Raw genomic sequence first — 21937 nt, 5'->3', positions numbered from 1 at the left:
TTCCTTTCACTGTCATATCTTCAAAAATGTTGTAGACTCAGGCTTCAGAAAATCTTTCAGGTCATCATATTTTCCTACTCCTGGAGGACATCTGGTGGTGAAATGAAAAGCTCCTGCATAACTGTTTCTGAAAGACATCCATACTGGTTAAGTTAGCAGTAAAATGGTTTAATTTGTTTTAACTTCTTTTAAATTCTTGCCCATAAGCCAAGATCCTCGCTGTAGGAGAACTGAGCAGGTGCAGGTTTTCTTTGTCACTAATATACTGTAAATAGTTCCATGAACAGATCTGCTTCCAGAGGAACTGTGTTTCAAGATATTCTTTTGAAAATAAGAATTAGCTACAGTAGTTAATTTCTTCTGGCAGCTGTAGTGTTTAGGTTGTAAGTAAATGAAACTGTGGCTAAAAAATTAGTAGTTGGTTTTTCGTTGTCTTCATTTGGCAAGTCAATCAACGTTGTTTATATAAATTATGTTATTGCCATGCATTTTTAGTAGTGCTACACACTGGTTATGGGAAGAAATTCCTTTATCTTTTAATAAAGACTAATGGCTAAAATACTCAAATGAAAAAAAATGTAAAAGAAGTAGCTTTATTTCAGGATTTCAGAACAAAAGTACAATAAAAATTGAAATTTTTCATTATGACAATGATTTTTAGATATAAAATACATTAAACACAGGATATCTTATCTCCATTCACAAGGATTTATGTACATAACCCTTGCTAACACAATTATGTATGCAACTTCCCATATATCAAGATTATGTACCCTAGAGTAAATTATAAATTTTGAATTTATATAATTTTTCAGGACTTCCATTATTTTTGTAAATTCAGTAGACTGTTACTATTTTAATTATTAGTAAACCTCTTCTACATGCAGAAAATATTTTACTTTTATAACTTTCCTCCACGTCCCACCCCTAAGCTGAACTTTTTAGCACCAGGGAGAGACTCTTTCGAAATCACTTGCACACCAGTGTCAAACTCAAATTGCAGGGCTTCTGTGAATGAGGAAGCATCAAAGACACTGTAATAAGCAGAACTTCGGTCTCCTCGCATGCATTGTTGAGGAAAGGCAGAGATTTGTTTAGCAAGCTCAATGGCACACTGAAGGACTACAAATAGAAACATAAAAGAATTTTAATAGTACTTAAAAAAATCATACACAACTTGCAGATATAAGAAATAACAGCTTTGTGATATGGGCTGTTTATAACATGATGCATTTGAAAACAGGATATTAAAAAGGCAAAACATGCACAGTAAATTTAATATTGGCTTGCAAGGTCTACTTATGAACTGGGAAAGAGTGGTTTAGTGTAAATGTAATTCAAAGATGGAAGCAGACTAAAACCAATATTTGCTATGTATGCCCAAATTTTTTCCTCTCATTTGATGAATGCAGTTTCTTTAATGCAAGTAGTCTAGCAGAGGCATTTAAAAAATAGTAACATCTTATTATTCACACACACACACACACGGGGACACAGACCCATTACTTTTTTTTACCTAGAAATATTTTCTAAAAATATGTAATGCAGATTTATCAGATCCAAATCTTTGTGAGAGAAATGGTTGTATATAAATACCTACTTCAATAACTACATTACTACACCACTATCGTCATAAAAACAAACATCTGAAAGTGAAGAAATTCATAGTTAAGGTTCCTCGAACAATCACAACTCTGTTCCAATTTTCATGTCCACCATCTCCATAACAGGAATATACTTATATCCTATTGATTACTGTTTAAATTTATGAATCAGCAATTCAAATATTTTTAAAGCCACAGCTTAATCCTGGAATCTAGCCAATTTAAAAAGAGTTAAAAGTAGTTTGATACTACATTTGCCCCAACCCCTTCGGCCAATACTTGTTGATTTACAATAACATTTTCCTATTTAAAAAATGTTTTTCTCTCCCTTGTTTGTATATGCAAGATGCAGGCAAATAGGGGAAATTAAGTAATTGACTATATATGGGAAAACCCCTGAAACCCACAGTGCTGTGAAATGTCCTTAGTAAACAAATTTGAAAAGTGATTTAGCCTCTCTCAGTTCAAGTAATCTAGAGCTTTTACCTGGAAGTATGAAACATTTAAGACATGACGTTTTTAAGGCAATGGTGTCCCCTTAACGTCTATATCCGTCTGGTAGAGGCTGTGACATACATGGACTGCATGAATATGGAAAGTACAGTGGGGTTTCCAGTTCATATAGCAAACTTTGATAGGTCTCTTACTCACAATGGATTAGCAGAGAGGAGACTATGCTGTTTCTGGACTATGAATAAGATGTAAGATGCTGAGGGAGAGGGCTGAATTTCTCCCAAGCTCTCTGCTGCTTAAGTGGGTGCAACTTCAGTGAATTTTCACCCAATCTCAACAACAGGCCTGCTGAGCAGAAGAAACTAAATGACAGTGTTTATAGCTCATCATAGGAAGGTGAACTAGAAGATTGCCTGTGGGCCATGTTTGGTAGGTGGTTTGTAGCCCCTATTGAGCATATAGAGGGAGATATGGTAGATGGATATGAAAGGCCTCTAGGCTATAGGTTGAGACTGGGAAGACATACAGGGCAGAGGCTTAAATTACTAATTTTTCTCATTTTAAAATGTTTGCTATAACTTGTTGTAGCAAGGCGGTGTGGCTCCCCTCCTCCACAGGGAGGGTTGAGCCCCGTCCATCTTCCCCCAGGGTGGAACTTCCGGGCGGAAGCCCCGCCCCTCAAAGGGTCAGGCGGCGACCTGGAAGTATAAAAGCCGGACACTGGCCTTCAGTTGGAGCTTAGCAGCCGGCCAGAGCAGACGTGCCGGCCGACCCTCGTTGCTGGGAGGCTGCCGAGCTCCGGGACAGGGATCAGGCCTTGCCAGAACCGACCCGCAGCAACCACGACCCTGAGCTGCGGGAACTACCAAAAGCTGCCGCCCCACTACGCTGGAGGGACCGTTCGGACTCAGACTGGCCCAGCTACCCAGAGGTACTACTGGATTACCCCGGCCCGGACTGGAGGAGCCCATGACGGTCGCGACCCGGCGGACCAGGTAGGCAGCGAAGGGGATGGAACAGTAGCTGGGGGCGGCTGAACTACAGTCAAGCCGGCAGAAGCCCGGCGAGCCGGATGACCGTGTGTGTCTTGGTCAGATTCACCACTGACCGCTGGTCGTGTAGTTCGTGTTAGGAACCCCCCATCACTCGGTCAGGTGTTTCGGGCTGGAGTTCCATGACGGCACTAGTAGCGACACCGCTACTAGGCCCGGGCTGGAACGGCAGAGGAGTGGTGGGCTGCGTTCCCCTGCCACCCGTAAGCCGGGTGCAGAATTCCCCCTTCGCCCCACAGCTGACCGTGTGTTTGCTTGTCTCTCGGTGCCCAAAGGCGCAGAGCTCGTCTGGACTATTTGCTGCTCTGCACTGCCCAAAGGGCCAGAGCCCCTGACAGTTTTGTGCTCGCCGGCACTGCCAAAGACAGGCCTCAACTATTGCTGCACTGCTCTGCCCTGCCCCAAAAGGGCCAGAGCTATTGAACTGTGTTTGGTGGCCCCGACCATCCAAGGGCTGGGTCTTGACTTGTTCTGCTCTGCCCTGCCGCCAAGCAGAGCCCTGATTTTGTGCGCTCTGCCCTGCCCAAGGCCAGAGCCTAGTGAACTGTGTTGATGCCCGCCATCAGGGCTGGGCTATTGACTTTGTCTCTACTCTGCCCTGCCCAAAGGGCCAGAGCCTAGATACGTTGTTTCGTGCCGCCCGAACAGGTGGCCCTATGACTCTTTCAATCCTGCCTGCCCCAAAGGGGCCAGAGCTTAGTGCACTGTGTTTGGTGCCCGCCTGTATCCAAGATGGGGCCCCACTAACTTTGCTGTGTCCTAGTCCGCTCCACAGGGACTGAACGCCCGGACAGTGGACCGCGGACCGGAGGGACAAGACCTGGTGAGAACAGGACGAGGCCGGTGTGGCTCCCCTCCTCCACAGGGAGGGTTGAGCCCCGGCTTCCCTCGTCACACTTGTGTTCTGAGTATTTGATTTCATGAAAATTTATTTACAGCCTTAACTCCAGTTTAAGTTTTTGTTTGTGTATTAACTTCATTTTTAATAGAAGCCAGAAGGCAACAGAAAGCTCTTCTGTAAGGTCAGTAGAGCTTTAAATCCTATCAAATGCAACAATGGATAGTGTAACAGAAAAGTTCGTTTCAAATGTTCTATCCATAACAGCTATCATTTCTGCCAGATGTTGCACTCTTGGAGCTTATAAAACTATCTGAAGTTAGTAAAGAAACACAAAAGGGGGGGGGGGCAGGAAAATGACTTTGCATGCTTTTAAATATTGTTACAAACCCAGAATATGCTGCAGTTTGCCAAGCAAGAGTTGATTTCAGCAGGTTTAGGGGACTGTTTCATAGCACACAGTCCCTCCAGATGAGATCTATTAAAAGAAGTGGTATCCTAACTCCCACTTTAAGTGTTGATATCTTCTGGGTAAGAAGGTGAGTAAGGATAGTCTACAGCCAATATTTCCCCCCTCCTCCAGTGTCTTCAGGGAGCATAGCTTGCCTCCTTGGCTATGACAGAGATAGGAAAGGGACGCTCACCTATACCTAACTGAAAGGAATCTGAAAGAAGGGTGAAAGTTTTGTTGGGGGTAGAGTCCCGTTCCAAGGATCATATTTACCCTTTGCTCAGAGACGGTCATGGGAGCTGCTCTGTGTCTGGGACTCAGAGACCCGGGATCTGAATCCTCAGGGGCCTACTGTAACTTGTGAGAGTAAGGAGCGCTTAAGAGTGCCCCATGATTCTAACAGCAATCTCAGCACTGGGCTGTCTTTTTTGTTTTGTGTTTAATGCAGAGAGGATAAATGATGGTGTGGTGTGGCATAAAGGTTTCATCAGCATGAGTTTGGGATCACCCTGTTTTCTCAAATAGCTTGTGAGCTTGCCACTCCAAATGACTGCTAATAGCTACATCTCTTACAGTTTATTCATAGTCCAGAAACAGCACAGTCCCCTCTCTGCCATTCCATTATGAGTAAGAGTTTTATCAACATTCTCTTATGAATTACTAATAGCTACATCTCTTCTATCCTACATATACACACACTACAGAAAATCAGCTATAACATATTTTAGAGTTCTCTCTCTTTTTATTTGATCCCTCTATGACAGCTGGTAGAGATTAGACATCCAGCACACCACAGCTGGAGAGAATGGAAGACTATCTTTATTGCCCTTTTTACAGACCCATGCCTCCTTGCTCTACACCCCTATGTTCACAACTATCACCACCATTTTTACAGGAACTACTAGTGAGGAATTATGGGCCTTGAACCTGGGTCTGTGTGTCACCAGGCAGAATTCAGGCCATGGTTGCTACCTGGCAGCTTACCCAAACCTCATTAGCTCACAATGGGCCATGCCCACAAAGCTCCTCATTGTGCGAGACATCAAGCGCCACCGATTGGCTGGGTTGCACTACTTAAGCTAGACAGAATCATGAGAAGTTGTCTGAGCAACTAGATGAATCCCTGGCTGGCTGCTACTACAGACTCTGCCTACTTGTCTGACTCCCAAGCCATGGCTCCCAGCCTGTTCCTGGTGCCTGACCTCTTCATCCTAGGCCCCTATCTGCTCCCAGTTACTGTTTTCCTCCCTTGCATCAGGTCTCTACTACTACATCCAACCCGGACACTGACCCTGGCTTGACTCCTGACTCTGTCTTTGGCTCTGACCCTTGGCTTGGCTCCTGACTCTAACCCCAGCTCCGAGCCTGGATCCATTTCCAAGTGTCTGACTAACAATTAGGCTAGACACAAACCAGACCCTCCACTACTGTCTTTATCCTACAGCCTGTGAAGCCAGATGCCTTAGTTACCAGTCCGATGGCACTAGTCTCAGAAGAGCCCTAAAAACCTCTAAAATGCACCTAAACATCTTTTCTGTTAACATTTTAGGTATAAGTTTAAGGTCTGATATCTTGCAACCTCCCAAGCCTAGAAGCAAGTGCTGGGTCCCATTGGAAGCTGGGATTCTCCCCTTTCCAATAGTGTAAAGTTATGCAGGACTTCAAGATATCAAACCTTAAGCCTGTCACTGGAACAGGATCAAGTACTGCCTGTCCTGGATCAATAGCAGGTAATTTTTAAAGGGGAAACTTCCCTATTTGGGAGAAAGGAGGAAACATTTTTATGGCAGGTTTATTTATTCTTTAAAATGGCAACTGTGAAGCTGTTCAGAGATCTGGAATGTCAGGATGTGTCTAAGTGAGATGGATTAGAGGGCAGAGAGCATGAGTTGGTCAAAAGTGCATGATCAAGTATGCAACCAGGTGATATGTATTATTGGTTCTGCAATTAATCATATGTATATCACCAGTACATATGTGAAGTTTTAGGCTATTTACAGTAGGACAAAATTGTCCCAAGCATACTTTGAGCACACACTGATTTGTAGGACTCTTAATTGACCTCCCGTATTGTTTCTGAATACCGTTTCTTTTAATGGATGAAAGTGTGAGACCCGACATTAACAAACTAGGTTGCAATATAATAGAAATATGTCTGAGCTATCATCCTCCCCCCACTTTAAAAAAAATAGGCACACATAAAACTAGCTAACAATGTTAGGGTAATGAATGGTTGTGCTACTGAAATAAAGTAACTTTCTAACTATGTGAAGACATTTAACGGTGTATTTTAAATACTAGGTATTACTGGGAAAATTCATATGAATATAAAATGGAAACCTTTTCTGTGCTGAAAAGAATAAATAAGCAAAAAATTAAGGAGCGAGAATGCTGCTAGAATTGCTAACAAATATTGCAAGATAAGACTGGAAAGTCTTTTCAATATAGAAGCCGTAAGAGAAAGGGGTGCCAGAGTGTTACTAAGGGCTTGTCTACACTTACTTTTTATAGCGCTCTAACTTGCTGGCTCAGGAGGGTGAAATATGACCCCCCTGAGCGCAGCAAGTCTGAGCGCTTTAAAGCACTAGTGTGGACAGGCTTTGAGCACTGAGAGCTGTGCTCTGAGCTAATCCCCTCATGGAGGTGGATTACCAGGAGCACTGGGAGAGCTCTCCCAGCACTCACACGTGACCACACTCAAGAGTTCAAAGCACTGCTGTGGGAGCACTCTCACAGCAGCGCTTTCAAGTTTCTAGTGTAGACGTAGCCTTAAAAACATTCTGATGTGCTCTATCACTCCAATGCACGTTCAGCGAGCAACAAAACGATAAACCTATTCAAAGACATTTTATTGTAGTATTGTGATAGCCTGAAACAGCACTAGGCCATACAGGTTGCTTCCTACATTTTCCCTCTCTGTCTCTAGCCCAAGGGCACAGCCAGCTTCCCAGGGATCTTCTGCTAGCATATCAGTCTTCTGGGGCCCAAGCAGGTTAGAGATGTTAAGAGCAGACTCCAGTCTGCTTTATTCTGTTCCAGGGAAGAATTGCTCTGTTCCAGGGAAGAATTGCTCTGAGAAAGAGAAAGTGTAAAGGCAGTTTGCGTACGTCTTCTTCAACTCAGCCAAACACATCTCAGTTGTAGCTGAGGATCAGGCCCAAGATCTTTCATGACACTAGAACATCCTATCACCAGGTTTTCTTTGCTTTACATCTAGCTCCATAATCAAACAGGTTAATGCTAACTGCCAGGGTAAAACACACTTTATAGAATTCTCATTTGCTTACAACACATTCAGTAAATAAAACTTGGTTTCATTCACATTGACTTCTAAAGTACATCATCCAGCGCCAACCAAAACACTCGTGTTTGTAAAAGGAATCAGGATATCAGAATGCATACAGTACGACAGCAAGTCTATGGAGACGTTAGTCACTTTTTGGACCTGAAAAACGGCGGCAGCTTCAGGAGGTTTGAATAACCTTCTGTGTTATTACTGACCTCCTCTCCTTCCTTTCACACTCCATGATCAAAATAACCTACTTTTTACACACACATACACACACCTCTTTTTGTCCTAGCTAATTGACTCATGGCTAATTTCCTTTTAAAAACTCTGACACACAAGCTTTAAAAAAAAAAAAAAGCTATTCCCAAAGCCCATTTAGATTTAAAAGTACATGTTGTAATCATTTTGCTAACTAGTCAGGAGAACAGGCTACAGTAAGCAGCAGTCATATCAGTTTAACTTGAAGAGAAGCAGCTGCTACTGTGCATTAAACCAATTTCCAGGCCAATTCAAAATGAGGTAACTCAGTAGAGCGTCTTCCTTTTTCCTTCTACAGGAAACGTTAGAGACTGCTTGAAAAGGTTTTCTACATTTACCTTATGGGGATAGTTTCCTAAAATGGACAGAGGTTAACAGTAGAAATGTGGATGGATAGATATTTTTTTTTTTTTAACAGGATACACTCATTATTGGAAGGAAACCTCTTAAAATCTATTTGCATGTTTTCAGCTCTCTCTAAATTAAGAACAAAAGTCTAGATTATACTTCCTAAATTGAATAAAATTGATAAATAGCAGCAGCTGTCAGTTATGGAGAGCTTAAAGATTTTAAAATGACGAAAAGCACACTTATAACACAGGGCTTGTTTTCATTGCGCTGTTAACTAGAGCTATAACTTGAGTGTTACCCAACAGACTCCACTGACCCCTAAAAGTCTCTAGCTCAAGTTAAACGGTACTTTAAACATGAGCTAGCTGGCCCATCAGTGCAGCAGGATGAAGCCCAGATTCTGCTGCCACTCGAGCTAGTAGCACAGTGGGTATGCAGTCAATTTGTGCTGCTGCTACAAGCACCGTGCAGTGCTCAAGAGTCATTTTGCAGTGTGAATGCTCTTTCTCCACTAGGCTAACATGACACGAGAGGAGTTAACTCCAGTGTAGATACCTCAAGCTAAGCCTGCAGCATAGACAAGTCCATAAATATGCTACATAACTCTTAAAGGGTCTCGTCCTGGCCTCCACAAACCTTTCCATGTAAGCAGTATGGAAGGAGCCAGGCAGCTAAATTGCTATGGTCTCACTAGCTGTCAGTGTCAAAGGAGAGAGGATAGTGCTTTCAAGGGCTGCAAATGGTAGGCATTCTGAAAGTGTTAAATAGGAAAACAGGAAAGAGTTATATACATACAAAATCAATCAATAAATAGGACTAGCTTAAAAACAAAGGCCCAGTTCTCCCAGGGTATGGGAATACTTTAGTTTAACTCCCCCAGTTCAAAATTGCCTTAAAGCAAGTTTACTGGATCACCTGAGGATACTCCCAGCTCAAGGGATCCCTAAATGTTGGGAAACTACCATAGTAGCACCTATGCCACTCCCTCCTTGCGGATGTATGGTGAAAGTGGGTGTAGCTGGAGTGTCCTTGCACCCCAATGATATCTGGCTGATGTAATGGCCCCTTTGGGCTAATGCCTAGTGGCATAAGATACAAATTAGAGTGGTCTTCGGGCTGCTCTAGCTTGTGCCTGGCACTCCACTGGAAGAAAGCTGCCCCAAGATCAAGCAACTGCAAGGCTCTTAAAGCCACTTGCACACACACTTTCTTGAACTGCACTAAGTGTTCTCTGGCCAGACACAAGGGCATGGCCCTAATAAAGAAACTAACCAAGAGTTATAATATAAAACAAAAAGTCAGACAAACATACAAAAACCCAGTAAACTGTTAGAAACAAGTAAACAAAAATGCAAATTGGCATGAGTTAAAAAACAAAGGCAAATAAGTAAAAGCTAAAAAAATAAAACCTACAAGGATTAAGAAAAGGGAACGCTAGAACTGGAAGAGGAAGTATTGGGTTGTATGCCTCCTCCCGCCACCCTTTTCTGTATATATGTATTTTGTCTATTAAGATTTCAGTCCTGCAAGGTGCTGAGTGAACTCAAAATCTGGTGAGCCCTTAAAGCCTGATCCTACATATACTTACTATTAGGTATAGTGCTTATTTCCATGAGTGGCCCAGCTGATTTCAATAAGCATTATACTTAGTAGTAAGCATTTGCAGGATCAAACCCTTAGATAGTAAATATCTGAACATTACATCATATTTACCCAATGCAACTAAGCTCATCTTTACTGGCAAGACAAGTATAAAATGATATTACAGTATGAGAAATATTTGAGAATAATGAATTAAGGGAGTGGAGGGAATAAAGGCAAGATCCTGTAAACCTTTGATCACTCACTGCTACTCCAATTTAAAATCGGTGGGATCAGTTGCCCAAGGAAAGACTACTCATGTGAATAAGTGCTTGCAGATTTGGGCCCCGAGTGAGCTGCTGTTGAGTTCTATGGATTCTAGCTTAACTGAGTTGGAAAGCATTGCTTCTCTTGGGCCAGAGCTTTGATCCATGTTAGCATGTATCAAAAACACCAGTTGACTGCAAAGGTTACCAGGGTTTTTGGCTAGCTTTTTATGACCGCACAGCAGCACCTTTCTTTTGAGTGGAAACATAATATTTAACTTGTAAAGGAAATCTTTCTAAACTAGATTCTTGCCTCATTTTACTTCTTCACAATATCTTTGTCACTAGGCTTTGGAGAGATGGAGTAGGCACCTAATTAGTTAGAAAGGAAATAAAAAAATCTTCAAGGAACTGTACAGTGGCAGGACAAGACTGATTCACAAGCAGAGAAACTGGAACATATGCTGTTTTTTTTTTTAGTGTAAAAGCAAGTGCTACGTCTGACTTCCATTAGAAAAACTTCTATTCATTTCCCTTGCCCAAAATATAAGGAAACCCATTTCATTTTTTTAAACCATACAGAAACATTTGGAAAGTTTTGTTTCCCTCCATTTAAAAACAAAATAAATTAATAAAATATGATGGCAGCCCATCAACTAATGTTCTAGTTTCAGCTGTGATATGTTACAAAACATTAAAATAAAGGGAATGGATAATTGGATGATGTATTATTGTTAGCAGCCTGCTTTAAGATCTACTTTAAACACAAATAATAACTTAATAGCAGTGTAGCAGTAAAAGCAAATGTGACGGATGTTGGATGTCCTCTCTGCAGTGTGTCTGTCCTGTGCCAGATGTATATTTTAATTTATTATTTGTATCATGATAGAACCACAAGGCCCCTGCTTAGGGAGCAGGGCCCCATTGTTCTAGGCACTGTACAAATATATATTAAAACATGGTCCCTGACATAAGGACCTTTTAATTTTAATCATAACCAAGCAGGGGCGTGTGCAGGACTTTATATTTGACTGCTTTTGGAGAGGCACATTAAACATATACAAGTGAAAGGGTCATTCACTCTCACCCCCCTCCCCCGGATTTCCCAGGATGTCTCTGGCGAGGAAGCAGCAGCACTCTGTGTCCCTGCAGCCTTCGGAGGGAGGAAGCAACAGGACTGCTGGCTGAGCTCTTCCTCCTCCCACCCCTAAAGCTGCTGCTTCTCCTTCCCTGCTGCTGGAATCCCAGCACTACCACCTGGTTTGCAGACCACCTGCTGAGGTGAGTCAGGGGATGGAAGCAAAGGCAATACCTGGGACTTCAGTAGCAAGGACGGAGAAGCAGCAGCTGTAGGGGTGAGGGGAGGAGGAGGAGCTCAGCAGGCAGCCGCTGCTTCCTCCCTCCCCAGGCTGCAGGGACACATGGAAAATTTGGGGTGAGGGGCCATGCCCCTGCTTGCCCACTCTTGTGCCCCTGTAACCAATTCTGTTTATTACAAAAATCATGATTATTTTTGTGTTAACTATTCTTCACAAAGACAGACATACAGATGACAACACTATCAAACAATTCACACTTAGGCCAGGTCTACACTGCGACTTTAAATCGGTTTAATGGCCGATATACCGATTTAACGCTGTATCCGTTCACATGACGTCGTCATTAATATCGATTTTACCGCCTCCTTAAATCGATTTCGGAACTCCTCCCAAACGAGAGGAGTAGCGCTAATCGATAAGTGATAACTCGATTAAGGTTCGTGTGACGGAAATCGACGTTATTGGCCTCCGGGCGGTAATCCAGAGTGCACACTGAACCGCTCTGGACAGCATCTGAACTCGGAATGCAGCGGCCAGGTAAATCAGGAAAAAGCCCCGCGAACTTTGAATTACATTTCCTGCTTGTCAGCGTGGAGCTCTGATCAGGCAAACGGCGGCGATGCAGTCTCAAATCCAAAAAAGCCCAGCATGGACGAAGGAAGAATACTAAGTCTGATCGCTGTATGGGGAGACAATCTGTGTATCTGCCTCCGTTAGCAGAACACGAAATGCCAAAGCGTTTGAATAAAAAACTGGCAGATACAACAGCGCTGCGTGACAAGCGTAACGGGAAGCCAGAGACTCAATGGACGCTCATGAGGGAGGGAGGGGGTAAACTGAGACTCCCCGCATATCCACAGTCACAGCATCTCTGAAAATTATTCCATTCGGCCTGAGCTCCAAATGTCTGTAGGTTCAAGACCAGTGTCTGGCGTGGTTCAGGAACAGCTCCTCAGTTTATCCCCCCCCCCCCAATGAAAAAAAAGGTTAAAAGATTGCTGTTGCATGGCGTTGCTCAATGCACCTCTACGAAAAAGGCCCAAGGGTTGTCTGCTGCCTTCACAAAGGAGGGGTGAGGCTGTACCCAGCACCACTCGGGGCCATGTTTCTGCCCCATCAGGCACTGTGCTCTCAACACGGAAGGGGAACTATGGGATAGCGAGGAACCAGCTACCCACAGTGACGCTCCTTAAATCGATGGTAGCCTTGGACCAGGGACGCAAGCAATCGATTTTGTGATTGCACTGTGGATGCGCAAACCCGATTTTATAACATCGGTTTTGTAATATCGGTTTAAACTACTTCGAATTAATCATGCAGTGTAGACGTAGCCTTAGAACCATTTCCTACATTGTTCATTAACCACTAACCTTGGCCATTGGGAACTATTCGATTGGCTAGCCCAAACTCATATGCTTCTTGTGCACCAACAGGACGACCAGTTAGAATGAGATCTAACGCTTGTGAGAGACCAATCAGTCGAGGGAGCCGTACAGTGCCACCATCAATCAATGGAACACCTGTGAAGACAAGACAAAAAACACAGGATAAAAGAAAACCCAAATGTTTACATTTTAAAACAATGTTTTGGCCTAATCCTGCCTGACTTTACTCAAGTGAGTATTCTAGACTGCTTCTTTGCATTTAATTCATGTAACACAAAGGAATATTTCATTAGTAAAGGTTTGCAGGATTCTCCCTTTAATTTCACAACAGAAAGACAGTTATCTAAAACTGTAAGTGCAATTTGATCTACCCTGAAAAGTGACTCTAAAAACAGCACTCCTGGCTTCCATGTTTTTTCCCTGATGATTTCTGTATCAAATGTGCTCGCTTTACAAGAAAAAAACCAAACCCTTTTTACCCCTATATGTCAGCTCTGCAAACTGCCCAGTCTCTGAGAATCAAGCTAGGCTCTTTCGTACTCTAGCTTCATCACTAATAAATATGCTTTTATAGACCAATTTATGCCCTCTGTGGCACCTGTGTAAACCCGGTGCCTTTCATGAGTTTGCACAGTTGTTACTGGATGGGCCTCTAATTTAAGTCCTGATTGGACCATAATTTAGTAAAGAGTTCTATTGATGCACAAGGAGTACAAAAATCCAGCTCATTCTGTTTTTTGCTGTGTTGACTCTGCAGGCATCTCAGAAGTCACGAGTAATATTTGTCACAGAACAAATGTGACTAAGCACAGGAAGCAGATGAGGAGGTTACTCACCTTGTGCAGTGACTGACGTTCTTCGAGATGAGTGTCCCTGTGGGTGCTCCACTTTAGGTGTCGGTGCGCCCCTGCGCCTTTGATCGGAGATTTTTTGCAGCAGTACTCCTACCGGCCACGCATGCTTAGAACCTGTCACTCATTCTGAGTGTGTTACTAGAGAGCATGCGCGGCCAGTACCCTCAGTTCCTTCTCTACAACGGAGGCTACCCCAACTCCGAAGTAGAGGGGAGGAGGGTGGGTAGTGGAGCACCCACAGGGACACTCATCTCGAAGAACGTCAGTTACTGCACAAGGTGAGTAACCTCCTCTTCTTCTTCGAGAGATTCCCTGTGGGTGCTCCACTTTAGGTGACTTCAAAGCAGTGTATCTCAAGGAGGTAGGAACTTCGGATATCTGGCAGGAATGCCGTAAGCAATACTGCCCTGCCTAATCGAGTGTCAGAGAGGGGGAATTGAGTTAAGGGCATAGTGAGTAATGAATGTATGGTGGGAGGACCAGGTGGCCGCCCTACAGATGTCTGGACAAGGGTATCTGATCTGCATAGGAATGGCTACGAGGTAGATACAGATCCAGTGGAATGTGTCCCCAAATCAATGCCAGAGGTGTAACGTTCTATCTGATAACAGAGACGTGTGCACTCAGAGATGCATCTCGAAGGCCTCTGGCAGAGATAGCCATGCCCTTGGAAGGGTCCCGCAATAGAGACAAAGAGTCCAGGCGAGCCTCGGAAGGGTCGTGTTCTGTCCAGATAAAAGGAACAAGGCCTACGCACATCAGGTGTGTGCATTCGTGGCCTCAAGGAGTTTGCGTGTGGTTTCGGGAAGAAAGTTGGTAAACTGTATTGGGTTCATTGAGGTGAAAATTGGAGCATGAACTTTTGGAAAGAAATTTTGGGTGTAAACGCAGAACAACTCTGTCCTTGAAGAAGAGGGCACATGGTGGATCCGCCAGCAGAGCTGCTATCTCGCCTGCCCGTCTGGCGGAGGTAATGGCCACCAAAAGGGCTGTTTTCATTGAGAGGTGCAAAAGGGAGCAGGTGGCTAAGGGCTCAAAGGGTTGGAGAGTTAAACAGGACAATACTAGGTGAAGATCCCATGGAGGGGTAGGTGACTTAACATCTGGATATAGGGTTTGGCGCCCCTTCAGGAAACTTTTGGTGACGGGATGAGCGGTGGCTCAATTTCTGGGTAGAGGATTGAGGAGAGGCACGCTGTCGGCACCGCAGCCGTTTGGTGTGCCCAGGAGGAGTGCGCTGCCAGAACTGCGGCCGTTTGCAGTGCTGAGGAGGAGCACGCTGCTGGCACCATGGCCATTTGCGGTGGCCAGGGGGAGTGCACTGCTGGCACTGCGACCCATTTGCGGTGCCAAGGGGACAGGAGCAACAAGGACCTTCCTGACATGGGAGGTCGGGTCCCTGCCTCAGTCTCTGTGAGAGCTGTGGCTGAGGCATCAGAAAAAGCTGAGGCACCTGCCTTTGGTGTTGTCAGCACAGAGGGTAGGGATCTCGCGGGAGACGCCCTACCCTTGTTAAAGTCTCTCCTGTGAAACTGTTCTGCTTCTTGCCTCCGCTCCAGGGAGGGTAAAGCAACGCTGCCCACCAGTTCTGATCTGGCTGGGGCGCGTGTGGGAGTGGGTTTGACCTTTCCCATCTCCGAAAGCGTCTTCTTAGCTCGTCGGCAGCGGTGTTCATCACGCCTGGGATGTAAACAGCTGATATTTTGTGAACTCCCAAGGGGCCCAATCCAGTAGGCAGGCTCTGAGCATTGCTACCGGATCAAGCCCCCAAATGTGACTTAGGCAGCCAAACACCTATCTTCCCTGGTTTGTGAATTGTTCTTGGGGGTTAGACAGGTGGTGGGTATTCAGATGCCAAGAGCAAGGCTGCAGTGCACATGCCTAGAGACAAAAAATTAGGTGCCAAGTCAATTTTTGCACCTACTGGGTTAGGGGGCAAGCAGGAGTTTTAAGGATCACAGTGGTGCCTAAAAACAGGACATGGGCACCTAAGTACCTTCATGGATTGCACCATAAATAATTATACACTTTGCCCCACTATACAGAAACCTAGAACTAGATACAGTAAAAGCTTTGTTATCCAGCATGTTGAGGGAATGGGCGGGGGGGAGGTGCCGGTAAGTAAAAAATTCTGGTTTACTAGGAGGAATTTGGGGGGAGCCTGGGGAGGTTGGGCACATGCGAGGAATGGGCTCTGGAGGCGACGTTTGGTGAGGAGGGGGCTTGGGGCAGGGGAATGGGGCACAAGAGGGTTTTTGGGATGCGGATCCAGCAGTGCTCACCTCAGGCAGCTCCCGCAAGCGCGAATTCCCTGCTGCTCCTAGGCAGTGGCCATGATTAGCAGCTCTGGCCCTACCTCCCACCCGCAGGACTGTCACCCGATATCTCCTACTGGCTGTGTTCTGACCAACGGGAGCCTAGGCACCAGCGCTGAGGCAGGGCAGCAACACAGAGCCCCTTGGCCATTCCTCCCCTAGGCCAGCAGGACATGTCACCGCCTTCCAGGCAGCCATGCAGAACCAGGTTAGGGAGCTCTGCCACCCCCCACCACAGACTTAAACTGACTTTCAATGCATATGCAGAAAATGCCAGTTTAGGAGCTTTCCAGTTGTAAAGTGCCAGGTACCAAGCTTTTACTGTCTCTGTATGTAGACAAGTTCCTCTCCTCTACCTTGGTGGGTTCCTGCGCTCAACTGTCAGATTTGCTCACCTCAGTATCATCCCCACCAGTCTGGATCAACTCTCTCCGTTGTCTGATCAGGAGTTGGGAGGTTTGGGGGGAACCGGGGCCACCTCTTACTCCAGGTCTCCAGCCCAAGGGCCTGTGGATTGCAGCTGTACTTATACGTGCCTCTTGTACACAGCTGCTGTGACAGCTACAACTCTCTTGGAACTACTTCCCCATGGCCTCCTCCAAACACACTTCTTATTCCTCACCACAGACCTTCCTCCTGGTGTCTGTCACGCATTGATACTCCTCACTTAGTCCTGCTAGCAGCACACCCTCTCAGTTTCCGCTCTTGAATCTCTTACACCCAGTCATCACACCACTTTTCTCTTCCTCTGGTCCTCCCATCTGACTGGGAGAGAGTCCTGGTTGTAAAACCCAGCGTGCCCTGATGATCCTGCCTTGCATTGGGGCAGGTGTTCTAATCAGCCTGTCTGCCGTTAATTGGTTCTCAGCCAGTTGCTGATTAACTCTAGTGCAGACCCTTGCTCTGGTCACTCAGGGAACACGAAAACTACTCAACCCGTCGAACCATTTATTTGCCCTCTAGCCAGACTCCTGCACCCCACTGGCCTGGGTCATGTCCAATAGTATAACAAACAAGAAACGCCACCTGCCCTCCCAAATCCCAAATGCGAGCTTGTTAGGTAGGTGTAATTACTACTATAATTGTTAAGAAATTGGAACGCTACTTCATGTTTTATCATCAGCCTCCATCACCATTGTAACTGAGGCCTGGTCTACACTAAAAAGTTAGCGTGACAGCTCTTCCTCAGAGACGTGACAATCCCCATCCTGACGGCATAGTTAAGCCACCTTTACCCCTGGTCTACACGCACTGGCGTCAACCAGAAGAATTCTTCTGTCAGCCTTGGCTACCGCTTCTCGGGAGTGGATTAACTATGCATGACGGGGAGAACCTCTCAGCATAGGTAGTGTCTACCTGAAGTGCTGCGCTGTCCACTGTAGCATTTTCAGTGTGACAAAGCCTGTAGTCTCACAAATTATGAAATTATCTTCACACACCCATGTGAGTAGAGCAGAAGTATTGTTTATCTCTATTGTAAGATTGGGAAACTGAGACAACAGGAAGATTACGTAGCTTGTCGAGTCCCACGATTCTGTGGCAGAGTTTTAAGAATTGAACACAGGTTCTCCGAATCCCACCCAGTGCCCTAACCTAGGTCTATTCTTCCTCATTAACCAGGGTGCTCTCCATAACAGGTTTCAGAGATGTAACAGGATGTTTGGCCATATGAATTTCTTCGAAAGGTTTTAAATTTCACTTTATCTCAGGACACCACACCATACTTTTTCATGGGAGTGCTCGAAACTGGTTTACATAACAATCAGTCATATTGAATATGACACTAAGGAAAATTTTTCCAGATCTTTACAGCTTACCTGTGGATAGTGGTAGGACAAAGGGATAGATTATAATCGCCAACAGCAGCAAATAAGCAGATTTTAGAGTGGGTGTCTTCTCTCCCAAAGACACAATACCCATTCACTTAAAAAAGGGGGGGGGAGGGGGGGCAAAAAAAAAAAAAAAAAGGAAAGCACCAATGAAGCACTGTGTTCTCAAGGTATTACAAATCGGCCAACTACACTACAGCAAATACTGCAGCAGATGCTTAAAGAAGCATGGTTTGCAAGTTGTGTTGCATTCCCAGACATTCTTTAGCACTGCTTCTTCTCTCACAGCAGGGCCAAAACTGTTTAGGGTAAACCATGCTATTACAAACGGTAAGACTATCTATCATATTCCCCCTTAGTCGTCTCTTTTCAAGCTGAAATCCCAATCTTATTAATCTCTCCTTATATGGCAGCCGTTCAATACCCCAATCATTTTTTGTTGCCCTTTTCTACCTTTCCAACTCCCAGTATATCTTTTGAGATGGGGCGGACCACATCTGGCCTGCGTATTCAGATGTGAGCCTACCCTGGCGTTATATAGAGGAACATGATATTTCTATCTTAGTTATCTATCCCTTTTTAATGATTTCCAACATTCTGTTAGCTTTTTTGACTGCTGCTACATATTGATTGGATATTCGCAGAGAACTATCCACAATGACTCCAACATCTCTCTCTTGAGTGGTAACAGCTAATTTAGACCCCATAGTTTTATATATATAGTTAGGATTATGTTTTCCAATGTGCATTACTTTGCATTTATCACCATTGAATTTCATGCAGTTGTTGCCCAGTCACCCAGTTTTGTAAGATCCCTTTGTAGCTCTTTGCAGTCTGCTTTGGACTTAACTATCTTGAGTAGTTTTGTATCGTCTGCAAATTTTGCCACCTCACTTTTTATCCCTTTTTCCAGATCATTTATGAATATGTTGACTGGGATTGGGCCAAGTACAGACCCCTGGGGGACACAACTATTTACCTCTCTCCATTCTGAAAACTGACCATTTATTCCTACCCTTTGTTTCTTATCTTTTAACTAGTTACCAGTTCATTAGAGGACCTTCCCTCTTATCCCACGACAGCTTACTTTGCTTAAGAGCCTTTGGTGAGGGACCTTATCAAAGGCTTTCAGAAAATCTAAGTACACTATATTCACTGGATCCCTCTTGTTCACATGCTTGCTGACCCCCTCAAAGAATTCTAGTAGATTGGTGAGGCATGATTCCCCTTTATAAAAACCATGTTGAGTCTTCCCCCACAAATTGTGTTCCTCTGTGTTGTCTGACAATTCTGTTCTTTAGTATAGTTTCAACCAATTTGCCTAGCACTGAAGTCAGGCTTTCCGGCCTGTAATTGCCGGGATCACCTCTGGAGCCCTTTAAAAAAACTGGTGTCAGATTAGCTATCCTCCAGTCATTTGGTACAGAAGCTAATTTAAATGATAGGCTACAAACCACAGTAGTAGTTCTGCAATTTCACATTTGAGTTCCTTCAGAACTCTTGAGTGAATACCCTCTGGTCCTGGTGACTTATTACTGTTTAGTTTATCAGTTTGTTCCAAAACCTCCTCTAAATGATAACTCAGTCTGGGACAGTTGCTCAGATTTTGTCACCTAAAAAGAATGGCTCAGGTTTGGGAATCTCCCTCACATCCTCAGCCGTGAAGACTGAAGCAAAGAATTCATTTAGTTTCTCCACAATGGCCTTATCGTCCCTGAGTGCTCCTTCAGCATCTCAATCATCTTATGGTCTCACTGGTTGTTTAGCAGGCTTTCTGCTTCTGATGTACTTAATGTTTTTTGCTATTACTTTTTGAGTCTTTGGCTAGCTGTTCTTCAAATTCTTTTTTGGCCTTCCTAATTATATTTTTACACTTCACTTGCCAGAGTTCATGCACCTTTTGATTTTCCTCACTAGAATTTAACTTCCACATTCTAAAGGATGCCTTTTTGCCCCTTACTGCTTCTTTTACTTTGTTGGTTAGCCATGGTGGCACTTTTTTGGTTCTCTTACTATGTTTTTTTAATTTGGGCTATACATTTAAGTTGAGCCTCTATTATGGTGTCTTGAAAAAGTTTCCATGCAGCTTGCAGGGATTTCACCTTTTAGTTTCTGTTTAACTAACTTCCTTGTTTTTGTGTTGTTCCCCTTTCTAAAATTAAATGCTACTGTATTGGGCCGCTGTGGTGTTTTCCCTGCCACAGGGATGTTACATTTAATGATATTATGGTCACTATTACCAAGCAGTCCAGCTACATTCACCTCTTGGACCAGATCTTTACACATGGTAGCAGTGCTGTAAATTAGCTAATGAACTATTTAATTTACCAAAACTTTTAATCTTTTTCAATTTTGAAAGAATGAGAATAATAATAAAAGGACAGTAAGATACCATACAGTAGCATAGCTAGCGGGGTTCAGTGGAAGCAGCCGCTTCCCCTCAAGGTGGCAGGCACGGAAGTGGCGCCTGCCGGCTGGCGCTACCAACAGCACGACCAGAGGAGCCATGGGGCAGCAGCGGCAGGGCAGCAGCGGCAGCCCAGCGCAGAAGCAGCGCCTGCCGACCTGTGCTACCAACAGTTCCCGGTGGCCCAGGAGAGCCCCGCCAGCGCAGCCACAAAGCAGAGGCAGTGGCAGAGTCCATGCATGCTGGAGGAGCGGACGCCGCAGCTCTGCGCTGCTCATGGGAGCCACACTGGGCAGACCTGCGGCCGATCACTCCCAGCAGGAGCCTCAGAGCTGCCCACGGCTCACCAGAATAAAACTCCCCCGAGGAGGGGAGAGCACTTCCCCCCTCCAGCTGTGGCCTGTCAGTGCGACCCACCCACAGCCAGGTTACGCCAGCAACCCTGGGCAGGGCAGCGCACCCGGGCTGAGTGGGCGAGCCGGGCTGCAGCTCACTTGGACAGCGCCTGGCAGGGCTTGCTGCCTTCTTCCCTCACCCCCCAAGGGGTAGGGCCAGTGCTGAGCCTGGGCTGGTGCTGCACATGGCGAGCCCCTCCCAGGCTCTCCTGGTCCTGGGGGCAGCTCCAGCCCCCTCTGCACAGACAGCCTCGGGGACCCCAGCCCACTCCCATTCCCAGTAACCCCTCCCCAAACTCCATACCCCGTGTACCCCTCTCATGTACCCCATACCCCTGCCTTTTCCTCCCCTTAACCTCCCCTTGTACCTCCGTCCTCTGCCAGCCTCCCTGTACAGCCATGGGGTGGGGGGCGCGACATGGCCGCAGTGTGGCCGGAGGAGCCAGCCAAGGAGAGGAGGGGACACTGCGTGGCCGGAGGAGCTGGGGAGCGTGGCCGGAGGAGGAGCCAAGGGGGGCACCTTTTTTATGTTTGCTTGCTCCCCCTGCTCTTAGAACCTGGCTACGCCACTGATACCATACATCCAAAAACGGGAAAATATATATATAAAATAATAGTTTCCAGTCTGGATACAGCATCTATTACTTGAATCTGAAGACAATATCTGTACAATTGATCACAATGTACGTGTTTATTAGCAGTAAATGCCAAATTGTACAAATTGTTATTAGTTATCCCTGGATTGTAAATAAGATGAAAATAAAGCATAATAGCAACTTTGGACCAAATTTTTAAAACGTATTTAGCAGAGGTGTAGCGAGCGCCCTCCGTACCCTCTGACCGGAGAGGGCCCCGCAAGGAAGGGGGCCCCTAAAAGTGGCAAAAAAAATGTAAGGTATAACTAGGTAAGTGACATTTATTGATGCTATTGCACAATCCATGTCGGTTTTACTGACAAAACCGTGAAGTCATTATGATAAATCATAATGCTATTGGCTACATCAGTTGTCTGTCGGTCAGTTTCGAATTTTAGTTGGACCCATTCAAAGAATGTGTATTTGCGTTCATCATGGTGGTCAGCGGATAAATGTTATTAATTTAGTTGTTTAGTTTTTTATCGTTTCCAACGCAGAAGTGTGCTTTGTGATGTCTAAGAGAATGTATAAGAGCGGAGCTAGTAAACAAAAGGCAGCAAAAGATGCTGAGAAGGAACTTGAGAAAATTCCAAAGTTGTCAACGTATTTTGCGCTGCAATCCAACGTACAGGTACAGGCACATGAAACGGACAGC

At 45.0% G+C, this 21937-nt stretch overlaps 1 protein-coding gene across 1 annotated transcript in view; it reads right to left on the bottom strand.

Moving 5' to 3' along the window:
- Window positions 1-594: 594 nt before the first annotated feature.
- The window catches only part of LOC116818024 (enoyl-CoA hydratase EchA19-like), a 47203-nt gene continuing 25860 nt past the window's right edge, over window positions 595-21937 (bottom strand). Inside the window, exons 5-6 of the mRNA XM_032768607.2 lie at window positions 12833-12982; window positions 595-1122 (exon numbers count right to left, since the gene is read on the bottom strand). Of these exons, the coding sequence (XP_032624498.1) occupies window positions 902-1122; window positions 12833-12982 (371 nt within the window). The 3' untranslated portion in view covers window positions 595-901. The remainder of the gene's footprint in view (window positions 1123-12832; window positions 12983-21937) is intronic.

This window comes from Chelonoidis abingdonii, chromosome 2 (assembly GCF_003597395.2).
Source record: "Chelonoidis abingdonii isolate Lonesome George chromosome 2, CheloAbing_2.0, whole genome shotgun sequence".
Lineage (NCBI taxonomy): Eukaryota > Metazoa > Chordata > Testudines > Testudinidae > Chelonoidis > Chelonoidis abingdonii.
Note: the sequence above shows the minus strand (reverse complement) of the source record. Positions and strands in the feature narration are given on the sequence as shown.